This window comes from Gopherus flavomarginatus, chromosome 4, assembly GCF_025201925.1.
Source record: "Gopherus flavomarginatus isolate rGopFla2 chromosome 4, rGopFla2.mat.asm, whole genome shotgun sequence".
NCBI lineage: Eukaryota > Metazoa > Chordata > Testudines > Testudinidae > Gopherus > Gopherus flavomarginatus.
The window spans coordinates 214,985,643-215,008,105 of record NC_066620.1 but is presented as its reverse complement, the minus strand read 5'-3'; the positions used below and the strand labels follow the sequence as shown (position 1 = coordinate 215,008,105).

Below are 22,463 nucleotides of genomic sequence, written 5' to 3'. Positions count from 1 at the left end.
CCCACTGTGCCAGTCACTCTACAAACAGGCAGTGTGTGGTCCTGCTCCCAAAGGGCCTAGGAACTAAGTAAACAAGACAGAATTGCACAGCAGCTCGGTCACAGAACCAGGATCAGAAACTAGGTCTGGTGTCTAGTGCCCTGTTCTCCACTGGCCCAGGCTGCGGCTGACCTCTGCTCCGTGAGCACCTCGAGCTGCTGTACTGACCTACGGAGCACGTGTATTTATTCTCTGTGTCCTCTTGAAACTTAACATTTAACGTCATTCTTCACCTGGGCATTTAAGAGGCAGAAGCTGGTATTTATAGCCTCGGATTTACACTACAGATTATCAGCCATTCTCTTCCCCCAGCACCCACAAACTGCTACGCTACTTTCATATTTTAGGAGCATCCTCTTTTTAGGATTTACATTCAAATATTGACACGAATTTGCTGCTTTGCTGAAGTTTTATTTCTGCTTTTTGCTGACGGCTGCCATTCTTCACCGTGTTCTCGCTGCAGCAGGTTGCATATATTTAAAATGTAAAACATCTTTGCAATTTCAATTTGGAATTGATTTTTTTTTAAAGGAACTAAAACATGGTAAAAAATGAAGCTATAGATTTCATCTCTCCACCCCTGCAGCAGCAGAAGCTGTAAATGCTTTTATGATGCAGAAAAAAAGAGAAACATGGAAGAATCTCACTCAGTTGAAAGCTGCTTTTGTCTTCAAAAACCTGCCAAGTAGAAAAATATTTAGAAGAGAGATAATTAGAAGCTGTTTTTAAAAGATTAAAGCTCTTTTATTAATAAGGCAGCTGATGTTTATCAAACTACATAATCAGCAACGTGCTGCAGGGCAGGCCGCTTACACGTACAAGCTCCACTTTCAACATGGAGGTCGGGTAAGTGGGTTATGAAGCGAGAAAAAGGGCTTTAAAAATTACTGCAGAACGGGGTCCTCTGTAGCAATAGAATGTGTCAAAGTTTTTTAATTACGCTAAAAGAGACTTCTACACACACAGTGAACTACTCTTCCAAAAAGCATTTGCTTCTGTAAGTAACGAGACAGATGCACAAAAACTTCCTATTAATGTTAATTCTCTCAATAGCTTTGGTATACGTTTTTCCAATGTATACATCAATGGAAGCCTTCTCTGGGTGGTACTTTTACCAGGCATGCTACAGGGGCTGACTGGCTGTCATTGCATAGAGATAGACCCTGGACTGGCTTCTCCAAACCCTTTCTTGTCCCCTTAAAAATCCTCGAACTGCTCATGTCTCCACAGAATCAGTACACGGAGCAGGGCGGTGAGTGCTGGTTTGCTCTGCTGGCTCTGCAGGGCTGAACTAGCCAGGTTTGACTTGGAGACACTGAGAGAACAATGATGCATCCAACGAGGTGGGTATTCACCCACGAAAGCTCATGCTCCAATGCATCCGTTAGTCTATAAGGTGCCACAGAACTCTGATCCTGAGAGAACATGGGTTATTTGGTCCCCTGTTCTCTGAGCTGCTCCCAGATCTGCACTTACAGCTACAGTCAGGGACAATGCAAACATGGAGGACTAAGGGTCCAGTATTTCCTAGTGTAGACAGCACCTAAAGGAAACAGACGGGAGCAGCAGCCAGGAATCACTTTCCTGCCTGTAACCAGCCATCAGTACTTGCTCAAGTACTCACGCTGACTGCTGGCACACTGGAGTGACCTTTGGCCCATGACTGAGTATTTAGGGCCTCAAAACAGGCCTTGCCTTTAAGTAATGAACCATCCCCATAGTGCTGAGAATTGGATTCTTTAATGTGGCAGGGGGTATTCACTTGGCAATGTGGAGAGCAGGCCCCAATCCACCCAGCCAACGATGGTATTTCACCGATATATTCTGCTGCCTTTGAACCACGGATCTCAGAGCACCTTGCACATAGGAATCACCTCTCTCAGTGCCCCCTGCAAGGGAGGTTGTATGATATCCATTGTGCAGATGGGCATACAGACTCTAGGGGGGTGTAGCATGGCCCAGGTCATGATGGGGCTTTGCTAATGGGCTAAATATTGGGGGCTGGAAGGGGAGCAGAATGAGCTTTTTGAGTATTCATGCTCTTACCATTTGGTTGATGAGGCTGCAAGATGTACGATGCTTGGAGATTCTCAGAGGAAAGGGGCCCCTGGCAATCTATGCTTCACACCCCTGCCTAGCTGTTACGGCAGATGGCCGTCTCCAGAGCAGCTGGAGTTGTGATTCCCAGGCTGGTAGAAATACAGGCGCTAGCTTTGGGCTAGAGTGTGGCCGTGAGCGAGCTGTCGGAGCATATGCCTAGGCTCCTGGGTGGGGCTGTACTTGGGTGGCACCCAGGTGGCCACACTGCTATTTTTAGTGTGCTAGCTTCATCAGAGCGACCATGTGGACGTCTGCCTGAGCTGGGCCTAACACCTAGCTGCAGGACCCACGGACCCTCAGTTAGCTCGGTGCAGGGCAGCTCTGGGTTCCTAGGTGCAACCAGGGGCGATGGGTTTGTATAATTTTTGGTGGTGCCTAGAATGGGTCCAAGTCCCACCTCCCCCCACACACCCCTGCCTAAGGCTGTGGGAGGGAGTTTGGGTGTGGGAGGGGCATGGGCTCTGGACTGGGATTGGGGTACGGGAGGGATGGGGGGTCTGGACTGGAATTGGAGTGTGGGTGCTGGGTGCAGGCTCTGGGCTGGGACAGAGGGTTGGGGCATGGGAGGGGGCGTGGGGCTGGGCTGGGGATGAGGAGTTTGCGGTGCAGCAAGCAGGCTGCCCTGGGGCTGGGGCAGGGAGTCAGAGGAGAGGACTCCCCCCAGCCCTCTTCTCACCGGCAACAGCGACCTCCAGGAGGGGAGGGGCCCTGGCATGACACTCACCCAAGCCCCCCAGGCTGCTGCTCAGGAGGTCCAGCCAGGATAACCCCTCCCCTCCCCCCAGAGCTGACTCACAGTTGCCTGCCAGGGGGGTGGGGGCTGCCATGTAGCAGCAGTGGCCAGCGAGGGAGCACAGCGTGGAGCTACAGGGGGCAGGTACCTGCTGCCCAGGGCAGGTAAATGAACCTTAGCATCCCACCCCAACCTTTCCAAGCCCAGCTCTGCTCTGTAGGATGGACGGGCTGCTCCCACCCCAAGCCAGGGAGACAAAGGCAGGCACGTGGCTGCTCTCGGAGCGCTTGGTCCAGGCTGCCTGCCGACTCCCAGGGCGCGAGGGAAATGCACGGTGCTGCACGGGGTCACAGTGGGGAAGGTTCCCCCTCCAACAGGCCAGAACTACCAAGGGGCTGGAGGGAAGTGCGGGGTCTGACCCTGCAGTCCAAGCCCAGGCAGCCCAAGCAGATGTACTCACGTGCACAGGCCTTGGGCCGCTTCATTCGCTTGGCTTTGGCTCCAAAGTTTCACTTGTTCTCTGTGAGTAAAGAGGAAGACCCGTCAGGCTCACGTCATGTCTGCGCAGCAGACAGCACCGTCTGGCCAAGCGTCAGTGGCTCACAGGAGCCTGGTGCTTCCATGCAAGCAGGCAGGGCCCTTGTGCACAGCCTGGGAACTTGGTCCCTAAACTTTAAGCTCACTGGCACCTGTTGATGGCCAAAATGCAGCTGGCTCATGCCCCTTCCTCCTGCCCTGCGGGGGTGAGTCCTGGTGCCTCACTCGCTGGGTTGCCAAAGGCAGGAGGCCGGGCAGCTGCAGCACACTCAGGCCCCAGAGGAGGGAAGAGGGAAATCTGACCCCCTATGCCAGGATGGCATCTGGAGGGCCCTGCGGTAAGCCCCGGCTCAGCAAGAGAGAGGTCATGGTGCAGGGCTTGTGAGCAGGGGGGGCTTTCAAAGGGGAGTAATGGGAAATACAGGGGGACCCCAACCCAGATAAAAATTCAGCTGTCAGAAGGCGTCAGCCCTGCCTAAAGCACAACAAATAAGGGGGAGGAAGGACAGGTCTGTACCAGCAACAAGCTGGACTGCTAGTGACTCGCACGCAGAGCAAGCGCTAGTGAGCATAACCTAGGCAGACTCTCGCCTGACAGTGGAACCATGGAGCTGCAAAGCCCAGTCCAAACCCAGAGAGGAGCGACGGCAACCGGGGAGAGCCTGAGCCGGAGAGAGACGTCCCATGCTGATGTCCACACTGTGGAGTGACAGATTTCCTCCAGAGACCAGGTCTGACCAACCACTCCCTATCAGCCTTGGAGGAGGCAAACCTGCCCACCCCCGTGACAAAGGATAGAGGTGACCTTACGCTACTGAGCAGCCTTCACTGCAGCAGCAACTGACCCTGCTGCCAAATGGACCCAGGAGGAAACCCAGCCATGCTGAGATGTCATAGAATCAGAGAAGTGGAGGACTGGAAGGGACCTCGAGAGGTCATCGAGTCCCACCCACGGCACTAAGGCAGGACGAAGTATTAGCTAGATCAACCCTGACAGGTGTTTTTCTAGCCTCCAGAGATGTCTATTTCACAACTTCCCTAGCAGGGCCAGCTCCAAATTTTTTGCCACCCCAAGCAAAAAAATTTCCCCACGCCTCCCCAGCCCCACCCCAACTCCACCCCTTCCCCGCCCCATTCCAACCCCTTCCCCAAATCCCCAGCCCCACCTCTTCCCCCAGGTGTGCTGCATTTACCTCCTACCCCTCCCTGCCAGGCTTGCTTGGGAGGTAGGGGGGAGAAGCGGAGAGGCAGCATGCTCAGGGGAGGAGGCGGAGGTGAGCTGGGGGGGAGCAGTTCCTCTGCCCCCCCCAGGGTTACTTCTTGCAGCCCTCCCCGTGCCCCCCACTGCCGCAGCTCACCTCCGCTCAGGGCCAGCTCCCTGCATTTTGCGCCCCAAGCCAAAAAAAAAAGAGGATCCGGAGTGTTGCCCCTTGGAAAGTGCCACTCCAAGCACATGCCAGCCCTGCTCCCTGGGTAATTTATTCCAGTGCTTAGCCACACTGACAGTTCGGAAGTGTGACCTTATGAGGGTTATATAATATTTCATTGGAAGATGACAGAGCCAGACAGAGTTAATTACCTCACAGACTGACCAGACCCAGGGCCGAACTTTAGAGACTGGCTAGGAAGATCTGTAAATGAATTGAGCTTTGAAATGCAGCCTGCAGTGTTAGAGGTAGAAGGGTAGATGTTTGCTCAGGTCTTGTGATGTAAGCAAACAAGTCTTGTCTATGGCTATAGCTTTGATTCAAAGATCAAAAAAGGAATATTAACATTTAGGAAGACACTGGAGTGAAATAGTATTATTGTCTATGTGTCTCTTTGAAGGTTGTGGTCACCTGTATCTGAACTGTTTAATGGATAAATTACCCTGTGCTATTTGCCAGGATGATTGGAAGAAGGAGAGTTAAACCTATTGTTTTCTCAGGCCAAAAGGCTGCTGGAAATGTATAAAAACCCTGGGACACGATCCTGCTTCATCTCAGATCTGCTTTGGGTTTCAAGAGGGGGAAACTTTAAGCCACAAGGATTGAGATTCCCAGTCATTGACTGGAGCCACCTTGAATATAGACATTGGACTATAACCTCTGGACTATTTCTAAAAGGACTTTTGGCAACTGCAAGCTCATCTCTGCTATGTGCCTGAACCTCAAGAATTGAATTCAAGTCTGTCTGTATATTGATCTTTTAACCAACACTCTCTCCCTTTTCTTTTTAAATAAATTTGAGCTTAGTTAATAAGAATTGGCTCTAAGAGTGTATTTTGGGTAAGATCTAAGTTATCATTTGACCTGGGTCTGAGGCTTGGTCCTTTGGGGTTGGAAGAACCTTTTCTTTTATATGATGAGATAAGATTTTCAGGAATCATTATTATATCTGACAGGTGTGTCTGGACAGAGGCCTGAGGCTGGGCACTTTAAGGGAACTGCGTTGTTTGGACTTCTGAGTAACCAGTGAGGTGCTACAGAAGCTGTTCTGTGCTGGTTGGTAAATCCAAGTATTGGAATATCCACCAGCTTCTGGGGTTTGTCTGCCCTGTTTTGTTTGCAGCTCACCCTGATTGAGTGACCTCAGCTGGCTCCCATGGGCAGCATTGTCACAGGAAGTTTTTCCTAATTTCCAACCTAAACCTCCCTTGCTGCAATTTAATCCCATTACCACTTGCCCTGTCCTCAGTGATTAAGGAGAACAATTTATCACTCTCCTCTTTATAGCAACCTTTTACGTACTTCCAGACTGTTATCAAGTTCCCCCTCATCTTCTCTTCTCCAGACAAAACAAATCCACTTTTTTCAACCTTCCTTCATAGGTCACGTTCTCTAGACCTTTCATCATTTTTGTTGCTCTCCACTGGACTTTCTCCAATTTACCCCTATTTTTCCCAAAGTGTGGTGCCCAGAACTGGACACAATGCTCCAGCTGAGGTCTCATCAGTGCTGAGTAGAGTGGAAGAATGGCGTCTCCTGTCTTGCTTACAACATTCCTGCTAATACATCCCAGAATGTTTGCTTTTTTTTTTTTGCAACAATATTACATTGTTGATTCATATTTAGCTTGTGATCCACTATGACCCCCAGATCCCTTTCTGCAGTATCCTTCCTAGGCAGTCATTGCCCATTTTGTATTTGTGCAACTGATCGTTCCTTCCTAAGTAGAATACTTTGCATTTGTCCTTATTGAATTTCCTCCTGTTTATTTCAGACCATTTCTCCAGTTCGTCAAGATCATTTTGAATTCTAATCATGTCCCCACAAGTGCTTGCCCCTCCTAGTTTGGTATCATCGGCACACTTTATCAGTGTACTCGCTATGCCATTACCCAAATCATGTATGAAGCTATTGACTAGAGCTGGACCAGGACAGATCCCTGCGGGGTCCCACTCTATATGCCATTCCAGCTCGATTGTGAAACATGATAACTACTCTCTGGGAACAGTTTTCCCGCCAGGCTGTATTGCTCTCGTTTGCTCATGAGAAGGTCATGTGACACAGTAGCAAAATCCTTACTACAGTTGAGCTATATGACATCTACTGCCTCCCCATATCCACGAGGCTTGTTACCCTCTCAAGGAAAGCTGTCAGGTTGGTTTGACATGATTTGTTCTTGACAAATCCATGCTGACTGTTACTTATCACCTTATTAGCTTCTAGGTGCTTGGAAACTGGTTGCTTAATTATCTTTCCGGTACAGAAGTTAAGCTGACTGGTCTGTAATTCCCCGGGTTGTCTGTGTTTCCCTTTCTATAGATAGGTACTATATTGGTCCTTTTCCAAACCTCTGCAGTCTCTCCCATCCACCACAAGTTCTCAAAAATCATCACTAATGGCTCTGAGAACTCTTCAACCAGTTCCTTAAGTATTCTAGGATGTATTTTGCTGACTTTTCGACACCTAACTTAGCAAAGTAATTCTTAACTTGTTCTTTTCTTATTTTAGCCTCAGATCCTACCCCAATTATACTGATGTTCACTATGTTAGTTGGCTGATCACACCTAACTTTTTTGGTGAAAACTGAAACAAAAAATACATTTAACACTTCGGCCATTGTTGTGTTTTCTGTTATTGTCTTTCCCTTCTCCCTGCGTAATGGACTTACCTGTCCTTGGTCTTTCTTTTGTTTCTCATATTTGTAAAATGGTTTCTTGTTACCCTGTATGTCCCTAGCTAGTTTAATCTCATTTTTGCCTTGGCCTTTCTAATTTTATCCCTGCAAAAAAACTTGTGTTGATTTTTTTTAATATTAATCCTTTGTTTGACCTAGTTTCCATTTATTGTAGGACTCTTTTTTGAGTCTCAGATCACTGAAGATCTCCTGGGTAAGCCAGGGTGGTCTCTTGCCATACTTCCTCTCTTTCCTATGCAGCAGGTTTGTTTGCTCTTGTGTCCTTAATAATGTCGCTAAAGAACTTCCAATTCTCCAGAACTCTGTTCTCCCTTAGACTTGCTTCCCATGGGCTCTTACCCACCAATTCTCGGAGTTTGCTAACATTTGCCTTCTTGAAATCCATTGTCTTTATTGTGCTGGTTTCCCTCCTACCATTCCTTAGAATCATGAACTCCACCATTTCCTGATCACTTTCACCTCAAGCTGACTTCCGCTTTCAAATTCTCAATCAGTTCCTCCCCATTTGTTCCCTCTCAGCAGGGCCAGCGCTACCATTTAGGCAGCCTAGGCAATCACCTAGGGCGCCAGAATAATTGGTGGGCGCCGTTTTGCTGGAGGGGGTGGCAGGCGGCTCCGGTGGAGCTGCCGCAGTGGTGCCTGCGGATGGTTGGCTGCTCGCGTGGCTCCGGTGGACCGCCTGCAGGCAGGACTGCGGCAGCTCCACCGGAGCCACAGAGCACCGGACCCTCCGCAGGTACCACTGCGGCAGCTCCACCAGAGCTGCGGGACCAGCGCGCGGGGCTGCGAAATTGCTGTCCGCCTAGGGCGCTCAAACCCCTAGCGCCGGTCCTGCCCCTCAGCCCCCTTCCCTAGTCGCTTTCTCCACCTTCTGTAATTAAAAGCAGCAAAGAGTCCTGTGGCACCTTATAGACTAACAGACGTATTGGAGCACGAGCTTTCCTGGGTGAATACCCACTTCGTCTGGAGCAGGCCCGTGAGCTTACGCCTCATCCCATCTCGCCACACCCTTCTCCAGGGCATTGTCTTGTAAATGACACCGGCTTCCCTCACTTGGAAGTCTGTTCTCAGCTCCAGCGGGATCAACGTTCTTGCTATTCAGCCTGGATGACTGCCTTGCCTTGGACCTGCTGCACCTTGTGTGGCTGCTGCTCCCATCGTCCCAAGGGGAGCAGTGTCAGCCGGGAAGCGCGGTGGCCCACAAAACAGCTAACTCCTGGCCGTGCCGCTGTGCAGGGTGCTACACAGGAGCTGGGGTCAAACTCACCTGAGCGGTGGTAGCCCCGGAGGTGAGCTCTTTCTGGATGCGTTCGAGCAGAGCGTCCCACACCTGTAGGGAACACAAGGTCACTCCTGTTACCCTGTCGGGAGACAGGCTACGGGGCTGGAGGGACCATTGGCCTGACCCAGCATGACCATTCTCATGCTATTAAGAGAGTGGTTGTTTTTGATGGCTGGCTGGAAGTGTCTTTGGCCCAGAGCGACTGGCGAAGGCCAGGAAGAGGAGAAACTCACCTTCTTGTCCATGAGGCAGCCGAAGACCAGAATGAAGACACCCTGCATGAAAGAGAAATAAAGGGCATTTACTGATCGGGTCTCACCTGGTGCTGCTTAAACACTGTCCAGTGAGTCCCCAGCCGATGGCCTGGTTTCCTGAGACCTCTGAGGCTCATCAAGGTTAGCTCCAGGGGCATGGCTGAGAGAAGGGAGACATGGCTGGGCTGGCTCTGTGCCATGGCAGTCCCTCGCTGCCTGTCCCTTAGCAGGCTCCCAGGCCTTGTGTCTGGATGTGGGCCCCATGCAGCTGGAGGGAGATAATGGGCATTTAGAGTCTTGCACATGTGGCAGAGTGCCATGTCGCATCACCCACCTGAAATGCGTTCAGGACAGTGAACATATAATAGAAAACTTCAGAGTTCTTGCTCGTCATGGTGATAATCCCCAACCCCCAGGTCAGGCCAAAGATGGGTGTCAAGATGAGCACAGCTTTGAGAATGCCGAGCAGGATCTTCCTGTCTTCTCCCTTGGGTTCCTCGGACACTGACGGCCTCATTAGCTTCATCACCACCACGAAAAGGATCAGCACATTGAGCAGGACAATGACCAGGACAGGCACAGAGAAGGTGTAAATCGCCCCATTGTGCCCGTTGAGCCAACAGGCCATGGTCTTGATGTAGCCCTGCTTGGGGTAGTAAACAGCCACGGCAGCGGCAGCAATGATGAGTGGGCACAGGTACCCGATGGTCACCACGAGAGGCGTGACGGAGGCTTTGGCCAGCTGGTGGAAGACAAACACTAGGTGGTGGAAAAGCATGAGGGCTTGGACGAGCATCCAGAAGAACGTGGCCAGGTAGAAGAAGTGCATGAAGAACGTGGCAGCCACGCAGAGCTTGTTCTCGTGGCTCGGGGTCATCCAGGTGGAGCCCAGGAACCATGCGTTGGCCATCAGCAGAGACAGGACGATGTTGACCAGAGTCATGTAGCGGAAGTAAGAGATCTTATTCCTGACCACCGACCGCCAGACCAGGTAGTAGATCCCCAAGCAGAGGATCAGGGCCAGGATGGAAGCACAGACTCCAAACTGGCTCAGGAAGTCCAGCCAAAAGCTATCCGTGATGCTATGGATGGACATGAGGATGGAGAAGGAGGTCAGGTGCTGGCAGGTGCACTTGGTGGTGGTGCCTGTGCCAGAGGTTTGGCATCCCTGGGAGGACCAGCCTCCTTCCCCTTGGAACAAGCCATGGTCCCAGAACACGCACTGGGGCCTCTCCTCCCCAAATGCTGCCACAGCCTCGTCCTCTGTCGCGTTCCTGTGACCAAAGGTAATGGCAATCTCCGCCTGGCTCACACTCCCGTTGCTGGACATGATGCTGCTGGACAAGAGCAGGCTACCAAGGACGTAGCTAGAGCTGCCCAGCCCTGGGTCGTAGTTCGCAGGCAGGAGTCCGCCCAGTGTCTTCAGCGCCATGCTGGTCACGGTGACATTGGCCCCGAGCTGCACCAGCTGCTCTAGCACATCCTGGCTGATGTGGATTTGGAGCAGGGGCTGCACATGGAAGGTTTTGCTGTAGTCAGTCAGCGAATCCGGATCGAACACGGATCCTTGGAGCTCGACATTGGGCAGGGTGAAGCTGAAGTTGCCGTCCGCGGGGATTGGCCGCCTGGTGATGTTCTCGATGGACTGCAGGAACGTGGAGGCCATGGAGGGCAAGTCAGCTTGTGCCTTGGCCCACAGGGCCTGGGGATCGAAGTCAAGCATCTGGCTGATGACTGCCAGGAAAGTCTGCAAGCACAAAGATGGCATTTGGATTGTACGGGCCTCGTCACCTCGAGGGCTGATTTCCCAGAGCTGGCCTCTCCCTGGCCCCCCAGGAGCGACAGTGTCAGTGTTTAGGCCATGGCTGTCTGGGATGTCTCGCTCTGCCCCACCCTTAGCACAGGTGCTAACTGCAGTGACGCTGTGGTAATTCTGGTATTTGCCGGCAAATGCTGACGTTCTGGCGTCTACCACACCAGCAGGGTGTCTGTGTGGGCCCTCAGTCTAGCTTCATCTTTTCTCTCTCCATCCTCCCCCCCAGTTCTCTTTCCTTCTGGCTCCCCCCTTTCCTTCTCTGAGTCTCTTTGTCGAGGCAGGACAAGGCCTCGCTTTGCAAATGCTGAAAACAAATAGACTGAAAATGATACAGGGCCAAACTCATGGGTAGTATAAGATTGCTACTGCCTAGGGTTGGGGACACCGTGTCTGTGCAGCGCCCCACACAACAGGGTCTGGCTCCGACCTGAAGTCCTGGCGAACACAGTGCATCGTGCCCGGCAGCTGGTTCTCCCCAGCTGAAGGGTCACAGCAGGCTGTGCGAGCCGTGCAGCATCCCACCGGCCGGTCCCATCCAATGTGGGCTGCCCACGTCCCACGGGGTCTGCGAGCCAACTAGCGCCGTGTCCCAGGTACTCACGGCCATGGTACTGCTGCTAAGGTGCAGGCCGGCGTTCCCGGCAATACGGGAGATGGTGTCCACCGTGGTCACTAGAGCCAGCAGGTCCCAGGCGGAGCTCACAGAGCCCCTCCCAGGCTGAGTCTCCACCCTCAGCCACTCAGTCAGCCGCGCCAGCTCACTCCGGGGGTTGCCCAGCCCTGCCAGGACCAGCTGGAGAGGGAAAAGGGGTGGGGTGGGGAAGAGAGACTGAGATTTAACAGGCTGGGGCACCGGGGCGATCTCAGGGATGGACATTACGGAGCCTTCCACTTCTAATCCAACCCACAGGCCTGGTCTGCAGGGACCCCGCTCCCCCGGCCATGCAGTCGCTGAAGTCAGTGGCCGTTTCTCAGCTCCCAGGGGATGGTGTGGAAGGGAGGTCTGGGCCACAGGGGGTCTCGGTCCTGACCCTTTGCAGCAGCAGAGGCAACCTGCTGACTATGCTTTGCACTGACGGATGCAGCGGAGTTTTGGGACACTGGAAGGGACGGCTGTGAATTTCCAGGCCCCCGGCCTATATCCAAGAACGTTTCCTGCACTCCAGCAAAGCGTCAGCATCAGTATCCCTGCAGACGCCTCTCTCTCCCGAGGCTGCTGGGAGCTGCTGGGCTGTCTCATGCTCCAGTCAGGCTGGAGATGGGGCGTAAAGTCTGAACAGCGAGAGGGTTGAATGGCCAGGGTGGTTCACAGTCGGAACAACTCAGCTGGGGTCACAGTGGGCTGCCATCACCCTTAGGCTTTAGAGCCAGACTGACTGTCTCTCTGGAAGATCTGCTCTCACTCAGAAGGGCTTTACAAGAGGCAGGATGGGCTAGATTCTAGATCTACACCACTAGCCTGGGGTTCAGGAGACCAGCCCTCTATTCTCGGCTCTGCTCTTAGGTGACCCTGGGCAAGTCATGCTCTGTGCCTCAGTTTCCCCATTTGTAATATGGAGATAATGATCATGACTTCTTTAGTAAAGCTCTGTGAGAGCTAATGAGGATAAGAGCTAGGGCAGAATTCAGACCCTGGGAAATCGGGCAGCCTCAGGAGCTCATGTGTAATCCATGTGGCTAATAGGCAGATATCTATTTAAGAGACCCACTGGGAGGAGGTAGGAGTGAGTTGTGTCTGCGTCACTGTTGCTAGGCGGATTAAGCACTCCACATCCAGAAGTTTCTGGAATTGGGGGTGGTAGTTTGGGGTCTGCTCCAATAGGTTCCTGGGTGCTGGGGTGAGACTCCATGAGGGCAGCTGTCCCTGCAAAGGGCCATGTGCCCTGGGAGATGCTGAGCCCGGGAGCAGACAGCAGGCTGGTGTCCCGAACTCAGCAGCATTTTGCAGCAGGGTTTTCTTTAGACCTAGAACGTAACTGAGTGGCTGGTTAATCAGGTCGCTGGCTGGCTAGCAGGGATTTCAGCAGGGGAAGGGCCTGCCTGGATCCAGTTGAAGATCCCGACAAGCAGGGGGAGGGAAGATGCTGTTTTAGACTCAGACTGTCTAAACCTGGTGACCAAAGACTGGAACTGAGACTTAGGTGAACTCAGCCGAAGCTTTTGGGAGCACTCAGTTTCTTCTCACTGTGTTTCTGGGGGAACTGAACTGTCCAGATTTTAATCTGTTTTCTTTATGGATGTTTCTGTATCACTGTGAAGGTAACATCTGTGGTTATAACGTAGCCGTGTCAAGCTGTAAACATTAGAGCAGGCCTGCACAACGTGTGTGTGTGTGTGTGTGTGTGTGTGTGTGTGGCACCTGCTCTGCCCCGACTGCTACCTCCTTCTCTGGTCCAAGGACCTTCCCCGGCCCCTATCACACTACCCCTCCCCCCCCCCCCCCGGCTCCCTGCGGCCCCTGTGTTTGTGTGCTGGACAGTCACATCCAATCCCTTCATGCTGTCCCCCTTTCCCCTCCTCTTAGTTCATAGCCCCAGAAAATCCCTTCAAACTGTCCCCCTCTTCCCCTCCCCTTATCCATGGGGGAATGACTGGCCGAGTGAGCGGGCTGTGGCAGAGAGGCTTTATACTTTGTGGGTGGAGGGGGAGTTGTTTCCATAGGGCCAGGTGGCACTGCGGCGGGGAGGAGAATGTGTTTCGGAGAGGGGGCGGCCAGACGGTGCTGGAAGGGCGGTGTTTTGGTGGGGTCAGGGGGTTTCGGCCCTCAGCTGTGTTCTTTGGAGTAATATGGCCCTCGCCACTTTACGAGTTGTGCAGGCCTGCGTTAGAGTATTATTTGTTTCTTTATCGTAGGATTTTTAAAGTTATTGAACTAAATTCATTTCTTTAGTTCCTTTGGGGACTTGAAGGTGGGAGGGTGACCCTGTGCAATCCTTCCTGAAAATCCTGAGAGACTGAACTCTGGGTCTCCAGCTACTTTCTATGGGAGTTGGATTGTTTTTAGGCACTGGAGATGGGTAATGAAGGGAACTCGAGCCCACCCAAAGGTTACACACGCATCATTTGTACTTAGATTTCCAGAAAGCCTTTGACAAGGTACCTCACCAAAGGCTCTTACGTAAATTAAGTTGTCATGGGATAAAAGGGAAGTTCCTTTCATGGATTGAGAACTGGTTAAAAGACAGGAAACAAAGGGTAGGAATTGATGGTAAATTCTCAGAATGGAGAGGGGTAACTAGTGGTGTTCCCCAAGGGTCAGTCCTACGACCAATTTTATTCAATTTATTCATAACTGATCTGGAGAAAAGGGTAAACAGTGAGGTGGCAAAGTTTGCAGATGATACTAAACTGCTCAAGCGAGTTAAGACCAAAGCAGGCTGTGAAGAACTTCAGAAAGATCTTACAAAACTAAGTGATTGGGCATCAAAATGGCAAATTAAATTCAATGTGGATAAATGTAAAGTAATGCACCTTGGAAAAAATAACCCCAACTATACATACAATATGATGGAGGTTAATTTAGATACAGTGAGTCAGGAAAAAGATCTTGGAGTCATCGTGGATAGTTCTCTGAAGATGTCCACACAGTGCACAGAGGCGGTCAAAAAAGCAAACAGGATGTTAGGAATCATTAAAAAGGGGATAGAAAATAAGACTGAGAATATATTATTGCCCTTATATAAATCCATGGTACGCCCACATCTCGAATACTGCTTAAAAATGTGGTCTCCTCACCTCAAAAAAGATATTCTAGCTCTAGAAAAGGTTCAGAGAAGGGCAACTAAAATGATTAATCTCTCCTCATATGGGACCCTCTCCAAACCCCTAAAGAGGCTAGGACTCTTCAGCTTGGAAAAGAGGAGACTAAGGGGGGATATGATAGAGGTTTATAAAATCATGAGTGATGTGGAGAAAGTGGATAAGGAAAAGTTATTTACTTATTCCCATAACACAAGAACTAGGGGTCACCCAATGAAATGAATGGGCAGCAGGTTTAAAACAAATAAAAGGAAGTTCTTCACGCAGCACACAGTCAACTTGTGGAACTCCTTACCTGAGGAGGTTGTGAAGGCTAGGACTATAACAGTGTTTAAAAGGCAGCTGGATAAATTCATGGTGGTTAAGTCCATAAATGGCTATTAGCCAGGATGGGTAAGGAATGGTGTCCCTAGCCTCTGTTTGTCAGAGGGTGGAGATGGATGGCAGGAGAGAGATCACTTGATCATTGCCTGTTAGCTTCACTCCCTCTGGGGCACCTGGCATTGGCCACTGTTGGTAGACAGATACTGGGCTAGATGGACTTTTGGTCTGACCTGGTACGGCCGTTCTTATGTCCTTATCATTGGGAAGAAGGTTCCTTCATTTCCATCCTAAGTGAGCCCCGGATGATGTTAGAGTAATCTCCCCTCGGGGAGTATGAATGCTGAGGCTGAAATGCAGATGGCTGTGTGGGAGCCAGGGTGTAGGATCGTAGGTCTAAGGAGCAAGAGGATGGCAGGAAGCCTCCACTCACCTGAGCACTGTACAGTCCAGCCAGGAGCTCTCTGTGGGTGCACTTGCTTATCACCTCTCCCCAGACTCCTCCTGCCGAGCAGCTCCTCTGCACTGTCCCAGCTCTGTTGTCAGGACACAAGATCTCGGCCACTTGCCCTGCCTTGGTGGCTGCCCACATGCCTTGCGAGTCATTGCTGGGACAGAAGGGATCCCCAGCTGGGACAACGGGGAGGGAGGAGAAGACAGAGTGAGGGCAAAGCACATGGGACAATGACACCGTAAATAACAATCGACTCATGTGGAGCAAAGAATGGGAACCAGGCGTGCACAAAGGATCGGAGCTGTGGAACATGGTCCAATCGCCAGGGAAAGTCCTCTGGGCATACAGCTGGGAGATGATGACGCTACTGTAGCAAGTACTCGCCGTCAGACACACAGCTGGGAGATGATCATGCTACGGTAGCACGTACCTGCTGTCAGACACACAGCTGGGAGATGCTCACGCTAGGGTAACGCGTACCCGCCGTCAGACACACAGCTGGGAGATGCTCACGCTACGGTAGTGCGTACCCGCCGTCAGACACACAGCTGGGAGATGCTCACGCTACGATAGCGTGTACCCGCCGTCAGACACACAGCTGGGAGATGCTCACGCTAGGGTAACGCGTACCCGCCGTCACACACACAGCTGGGTGATGCTCACACTACGGTAGCGCATACCCGCCATCAGACACACAGCTGGGAGATGCTCACGTTACAGTAGCGCGTACCCGCCGTCAGACACACAGCTGGGAGATGCTCACGCTAGGGTAACGCGTACCCGCCGTCACACACACAGCTGGGTGATGCTCACACTACGGTAGCGCATACCCGCCATCAGACACACAGCTGGGTGATGCTCACACTACGGTAGCGCATACCCGCCGTCAGACACACAGCTGGGAGATGCTCACACTACGGTAATACGTACCCACCGTCAGACACACAGCTGGGAGATGCTCACACTACAGTAGCGCGTACCCGCCATCAGACACACAGCTGGGAGATGCTCACGCTACAGTAGCGCGTACCCGCCATCAGACACACAGCTGGGAGATGCTCACGCTACAGTAGCGCGTACCCGCCATCAGACACACAGCTGGGAGATGCTCACACTACAGTAGTGCGTACCCGCCGTCAGACACACAGCTGGGAGATGCTCACGCTACGGTAGCACGTACCCGCCGTCACACACACAGCTGGGAGATGCTCACACTCCGGTAGCGCGTACCCGCTGTCAGACACACAGCTGGGAGATGCTCACACTACGGTAGCACGTACCCGCCGTCAGACACACAGCTGGGAGATGCTCACACTACGGTAATACGTACCCGCCATCAGACACAGAGCTGGGAGATGATCATGCTACGGTAGCGCATACCCACCGTCAGACACACAGCTGGGAGATGCTCACACTGCAGTAGCGCGTACCCGCCGTCAGACACACAGCTGGGAGATGCTCACAGTATGGTAGCGCGTACCCGCCATCAGACACACAGCTGGGAGATGCTCACGCTATGGTAGCGCGTACCCGCCATCAGACACACAGCTGGGAGATGCTCACGCTATGGTAGCACGTACCCGCCATCAGACACACAGCTGGGAGATGCTCACGCTACGGTAGCGCATACCCGCCGTCAGACACACAGCGGGGAGATGCTCACACTATGGTAGCGCGTACCCGCCATCAGACACACAGCTGAAAGATGCTCACACTATGGTAGCGCGTACCCGCCATCAGACACACAGCTGAAAGATGCTCACACTATGGTAGCGCGTACCTGCCGTCAGACACACAGCTGGGAGATGATCATGCTACGGTAATACGTACCCGCCATCAGACACACAGCTGGGAGATGATCATGCTACGGTAGCGCATACCCGCCGTCAGACACACAGCTGAAAGATGCTCACACTATGGTAGCGCGTACCCGCCGTCAGACACACAGCTGAAAGATGCTCACACTATGGTAGCACGTACAAGCAGAGAGAATCACAAGCATAGAGGGCCCCTGAGAGCTGGAGTGGCTTTAACCCAACGCCATTGTGGTCTGGCTGCTGAGCCCAGCGAGAGCTGGGGGCAAGAGCCCTATCACCGTCCCCAACCCCTGGGGAGCTGAGGACAAACAGGACTCCTGTGGCTCGCCTAGCGCTCCTTACCTTGTATTACAGATACCGTCACCACTGCCTGGGCCGCACCCAGCCCCTCGCTCTCAAACACGCACTGGTACCGAGTGTCCTGGGCGGGGCAGGTCTCCAGGGGGAGGAAATGGCACAGAGGGTCCGTGTCACCCACCAGGTCAGCTGAGAGAGGGAACAGGAGACACAGGTACATGCGAGGGGCACGGCAGGCCTAGCGCCCGGACTGATGGGCTCAGGGGTTGGCGTGACGAGAGGCTGCAGAGGCCAGGGCTGGTCAGCGTGGGAAGGGGGAGGTTCAGAGAGCACGTGTTTGATCTCAAAGCACCTGACCAACACGCATTGGTTAATTAGGCCCCTGTGCACGCCTAAGCCTCAGCCGCAGTGCAGAGACAGGGACTCTGCAGCAGAGCGAGGGAGACGTGACTGTGGAAGGCCACCCAGCACGTCAGGGACTGCCCGGAAGAGGGCCTCGTTCTGGCTCTCACCACCAGACACCACGGTGATGCCAAGAGGAGATACTCGTTTGAGCAACGTGCAGCCAGCCCATCGGGCGCCTCTGGCGGGAGGTGGGTGAATCAAAGCCTGTGGCTTGATGGGTCATTTTATATAGGCACTAGTGACGCTCCTAGGCAGGAAAACTCAGCTAAGAGACATCTCGTCTCCTGCATCAGCTGATCTCCTGCAGGGGCCAGGAAGGACATGCTGGCATTGCCCGCTGGCTGGAGGTGTCCAGCTCCTGGAATTCCAGGGAACGGGATACTAGGCCAGCTGGAACACTGGTCAGAGCCTGCGTTCCCATGCCCTGACTTCCACTCCCAGACTCAGGGCAGGTTCCTTGACTTCCAGGGTCCCCCCGGTGTGTGTAGTGCTCACCCCACTCGGCCTCCCACGCACCTGGAGCTCTGGAGCCAGGAATCCAGGACACTCGATAGGCTTTGCCTCTGTTCCTGATACAACACCGCAGGTTTATCCCGCCGGAGGAGCTGCAGTTCATGGACACCTGGGCCAGGGTCTGGACGATGTCTTCGGGGCCCAGCAAGATGCTGACCTGCTGCCTGAGCTGCAGCTGGGAGTTCTCACAGACGTACTGGCATATGTACTCCCCTGACGGACACAGACCAGAGTCACGAGCTGGCTCGCTCTTCCCGCCGGCCTGCTCCGCGAGGATGAGGCAGATAGCGGGGAGGGGCACCCTCTGCAGCACCATCACCACCTGGGGGGTCTGATCTCTCCAGTGAGGCAGGCTCAGGGCTTGGCTGGGAGACATCAGCGGCTGCAGGGCGTGTTGTGGGTGAACCAGTAGCGGAGCTGGTCTATGCTATTCCGTCAGCACTAGGGGGCACTGGGCTGCCATTGTTGGATGAGGTGGAAAACCAGAGTCCTCAGCGCTTGTGATGGCTAATGGGCTTGGGGGACTTTGCCCAAGGGTGAGAGTGAGCCCCACTGGCATGGCTCTAACCTGAGACGTTCCGCTCTGCCTCCTGGTACCCCGCCTCGGCACTTCCCACTGGAAAGACTTCCTCCCTGCAAACACTGCTGCGCCTGTTGGCCGGTGCAGAATCCCTGCTCTGTTCCAGCCCACAGGTGACTGATGGGCTGACGGCTTTTAGTGGGCTCACGTGCTGGGGTCCTCGTGGGTGAATGGACTCCTGCATCATCCCTAACTCGCCTGCGCAGCTTCAGCGAAGAGGCCCAGGGTGCACATCAAACAGGGTCTCCCCTTACCCTGCTCTGAGTGGGACAGACCTGATTTTCACAGGGTCCAGCAAGATTAGTGTGATGCTGGCACACCAGATACCTGCTCGCACCATGGTCCCCATGTGTCCACTGAACACTGACAAATCCTTAGCTGCAATTGATCTGGCTCATCTGCATGTTAGTATTGTTAAAACAGCTACTGAGATTATAAGAATGTGTTTAGACTTCATTAAATGCTAGTGCCTGGCTGCCGGCATTCAGCTCACTGATAACATCTGCAGCCCACAGTGTAAGGTAATATCTGAGCGGTTGTACTATGAGACTCTGTGACTGTACAAATCACCAGACAGGAGAGAGATAACTAGTGGGAAGTGCTCATCTCCAGCAGAAGGTGTGATATCCTGCCCAGCAAGAAAGATCTAGCGACACCAGGCAGGCTATTGGGGGATGTTAAAGAGGACAAAGGCATTGGTTGTTTTGTCCTCCCAGTGAAGCAGAGTCATGCAAGGGGATTCCTCTCATCATCTGAGTTTGCAGCTCAGAGCACAAGGGAGAAGGGGAATATAATCCCCTAACAAGAGGGAACGGGATCATTATGTTGCTTGGATGCTGGGGCCCATGTTTACTCGGCGTAAGCGAGAGATCCCCAGCTGCTTAGCCTGGGCTAGCCCTAGAGGTCATATAGAGTTTGCTGATTATAGAAACTTCTATTACCTTTTAAAATGTAAGATTGGAACTCATGGGTGTATCTATGTTTACCTGCTTTAACCTTGTAAATAACTCTCTGGTTTCGTTTTCCTATTTAATAAATCTTTAGATAGTTGATTAGAGGATTGACTACAAGCCTTGTCTTTGGTCTGGGATCTGAGGTGCAATTGACCTGGGGTCAGTGACTGGTCCTTTGGGACTGGGAGTAATCTGAATATAGCTGAGATCCTTGGCATAAGGGACCATCCATCACAAAGGCAGGCTCACCTGGGCGGCAAGACAGGTCGGCGTTCCCAAGGGGACTGTCGGTGACTCCATGCTAGGGCTGTTATAGTGCCTAGGGAGTTCACACTTGCCCATTGGTTGGTGAGATCTACGTACTGAACTCACAGGGGTTTGTGCCCTGGGGCCCAACAGTCGTCCCTGAGGTTAGTACCCCTGCTCTTGAGTCGCTGCTGGCTGTATTACAACCAGCACAAGGGACAATTAAAGGACCCCTCTCTTCATTTGACGCATCAGGACGTGGTAACACAATATCGTGGAAGAGAGAGGCAAAAATCCTGGGACAGCCCCACTTCCCGCCAGGAGAATATTGTCCCACGGAGCAGGATGCACCAGCAAGGGTGCTGAGTTCCCCTCCCATCCCTTGGGGGTGGGGGTGTCCCTCCAGGTGAGGGCTGGTGGGTGGAGCTTGCACCGCCTGTGCTGCACCAGTGCTGAGGATGTGGGGCTTCCAGGCCGGCCCCTCGTGCCCGTGTGAAATCCCTGAATGATGCCCCTTTGCAGTGACTCATGCTGACTCAGGGGCACAGCGACCCACCAGCCCTCCCCAATGCGGAATGCAATGGTCAAGCTCGTCCATCTAGGAGCGGCTCTCAGAGAGAGGGACCAGGGCGGGAGGGTGGAAGGATCAGTCTAGGGAGACTCGATGTCCTCTCCTGCTGCCCAGGAGTTAATGCGCCCCCGGGGAGGGGTTAGAGCTAGATCGCTCCTGTTACCAGCCTGCCCCGACCAGAGGTGGCCTGGGGAGAGCAGCCGGTCTTGGTGAGAACTGCCTGGGAGCCTCGGTCTCCTGCAGTCTGCACTGTTCCTAGCACTGGGGCGTGGGGGGATGTACCTGCCCAGTCCGCGGAGATGGAGCTGACTCTCAGGACGGCCACTGAGCCGTTCGTTACCAGCATCGTCTGTGTCCCATTGTGGAGCTCCCTCGTCGAGCTCCCGTCGGGGCTGAGCAGGTACCATGTCACCTCAGTGGCCCCCGCCCCCAGGCTGAAGGAGATGGTGAGGTTGTCCCCTGCTGGGATTAGCTGGGGGGCCGACGTTGGGCTCGCAGTGCCTGAAATGAGAAGCAGGGGCTCATGCCCAGGGTCTCGACAGCAGCCCCCACCGGGCACCACCCGTCGGGTAAGCCCAAAGTAGGACGCTTCTCCACAGACTGACAGCAGCCTTCAGATACACGGGCAGGATGCCTGGGCGCTCAGGGGCTCCCGGAGCCCAGCCCAGCGCACCTGGAAGCCAGCATCTTGGAGAGCTTCCGGGAAGCCTCCCGTGCGCCTAGCGAGTCAGGTGGGCATGTGAGTGCAAGAAGGGGACAAGAGAGTGAGCAGACCCCTTGCCAGCATGGCACAGACTTGGGTGCCTCATTTCTTGGACCCCCCACTTGTTCCACGTGCAGAATTGGGTCTGAGGCCCCTCGCCCCCGTCAGTCAGCTCTCCCCTGGGCTGGCAAAGAGAGGTGGGAACCCAGGAGTCCGGGGATCATTTCACCCACCACCTTGAGCGTCTCATGGCACCTGGCCCTGGGACAGGCTCGGGCACAGGGCAGCTGGGAGCTTGCCTGCGGTGCTGGGGAGCAGTGGCTGGCAGTATCCGGGGCTCTCGGCCATCCAGCGGAGACAGCTGCAGGGAGAGAGGAGGAAGGCCCCGCAGGCTGCATACTGGCCGCAGACGTCGCGGTTCCACTCATAGCCTGGCAGGCAGCGGCACTCCCGACTGGCGCCCTGCACTGGGCCACACTCTGAGGTCAGGAGGAGAGAGAAGATGGTGAGGACAGGGTGGGAGCCTGCTCGGCTCGGTGCCTGCTGGGAGATGGCTGCCGAGCCAGCCAGAGGCTTTCGCAGGCGCTCCAGAGACCCCTCTGCTATTGCTGCCAACCCTGGGGCTGCCAACTGGGCATCGGCCAGGCCCATGTGCACTCCGGAGACCCCCTCCCCCAGGAGACTTGACTGTGGCTGTGAGGGGGTGGAGCAGGCAGTAGAGTCAGCAGGGGATGGGTCCCGGTCAGGCAGTAGGGAGTTGAGGTGGGGGCAGATGGAAACGGGTCAGGTGGCCTGGGGGATGGCCGGGGTCAGATGTTTGGTGGGGGGATGCCAGTCAGTGGTGGTGGGGCGGGATGGACCTGCATCAGCCAGTCTGGGAGGGCCGGACACTTGCGGACAAGTGGCCTGGGGAATGGCCGGGGTGAGATGTTTGGTGTGTGGGGGGGATTGCTGGCCAGGT

The 22,463-nt window shown here is 53.7% G+C and overlaps 1 protein-coding gene and 1 long non-coding RNA gene across 2 annotated transcripts; one reads left to right on the top strand and one right to left on the bottom strand.

Annotated features, from left to right (window-relative positions):
• The first annotated feature begins 901 nt into the window (after positions 1 to 901).
• LOC127048908 (uncharacterized) lies at positions 902 to 5,653 on the top strand. Its single transcript, XR_007773809.1, has 2 exons — positions 902 to 1,382; positions 5,237 to 5,653. It is a non-coding gene; the product is annotated as an uncharacterized LOC127048908 (long non-coding RNA).
• A 3,118-nt stretch (positions 5,654 to 8,771) lies between these two features.
• On the bottom strand, positions 8,772 to 22,153 carry ADGRF3 (adhesion G protein-coupled receptor F3). Its single transcript, XM_050951664.1, has 9 exons — positions 21,802 to 22,153; positions 21,082 to 21,300; positions 18,453 to 18,662; positions 17,577 to 17,720; positions 15,397 to 15,593; positions 11,485 to 11,676; positions 9,402 to 10,814; positions 9,047 to 9,088; positions 8,772 to 8,861 (listed from the first exon to the last, which is right to left on the bottom strand). Exons 1-9 carry the CDS (start codon positions 22,151 to 22,153, stop codon positions 8,772 to 8,774), a joined length of 2,859 nt encoding a protein of 952 aa, XP_050807621.1.
• Between the last annotated feature and the right edge of the window lie 310 nt (positions 22,154 to 22,463).

What these genes read in the sequence shown, in the direction of transcription:
- ADGRF3 (XM_050951664.1), bottom strand. Translation starts at nt 22,153, where the DNA reads ATGGGCCTGGCCGATGCCCAGTTGGCAGCCCCAGGGTTGGCAGCAATA. An exon ending in TCCTGGCTCCAGAGCTCCAG is followed by an intron (nt 17,721 to 18,452) that starts GTGCGTGGGAGG and finishes TCCCTCTCTCAG; the next exon opens with CTGACCTGGTGGGTGACACG. An exon ending in GACGGTATCTGTAATACAAG is followed by an intron (nt 15,594 to 17,576) that starts GTAAGGAGCGCT and finishes CCGTTGTCCCAG; the next exon opens with CTGGGGATCCCTTCTGTCCC.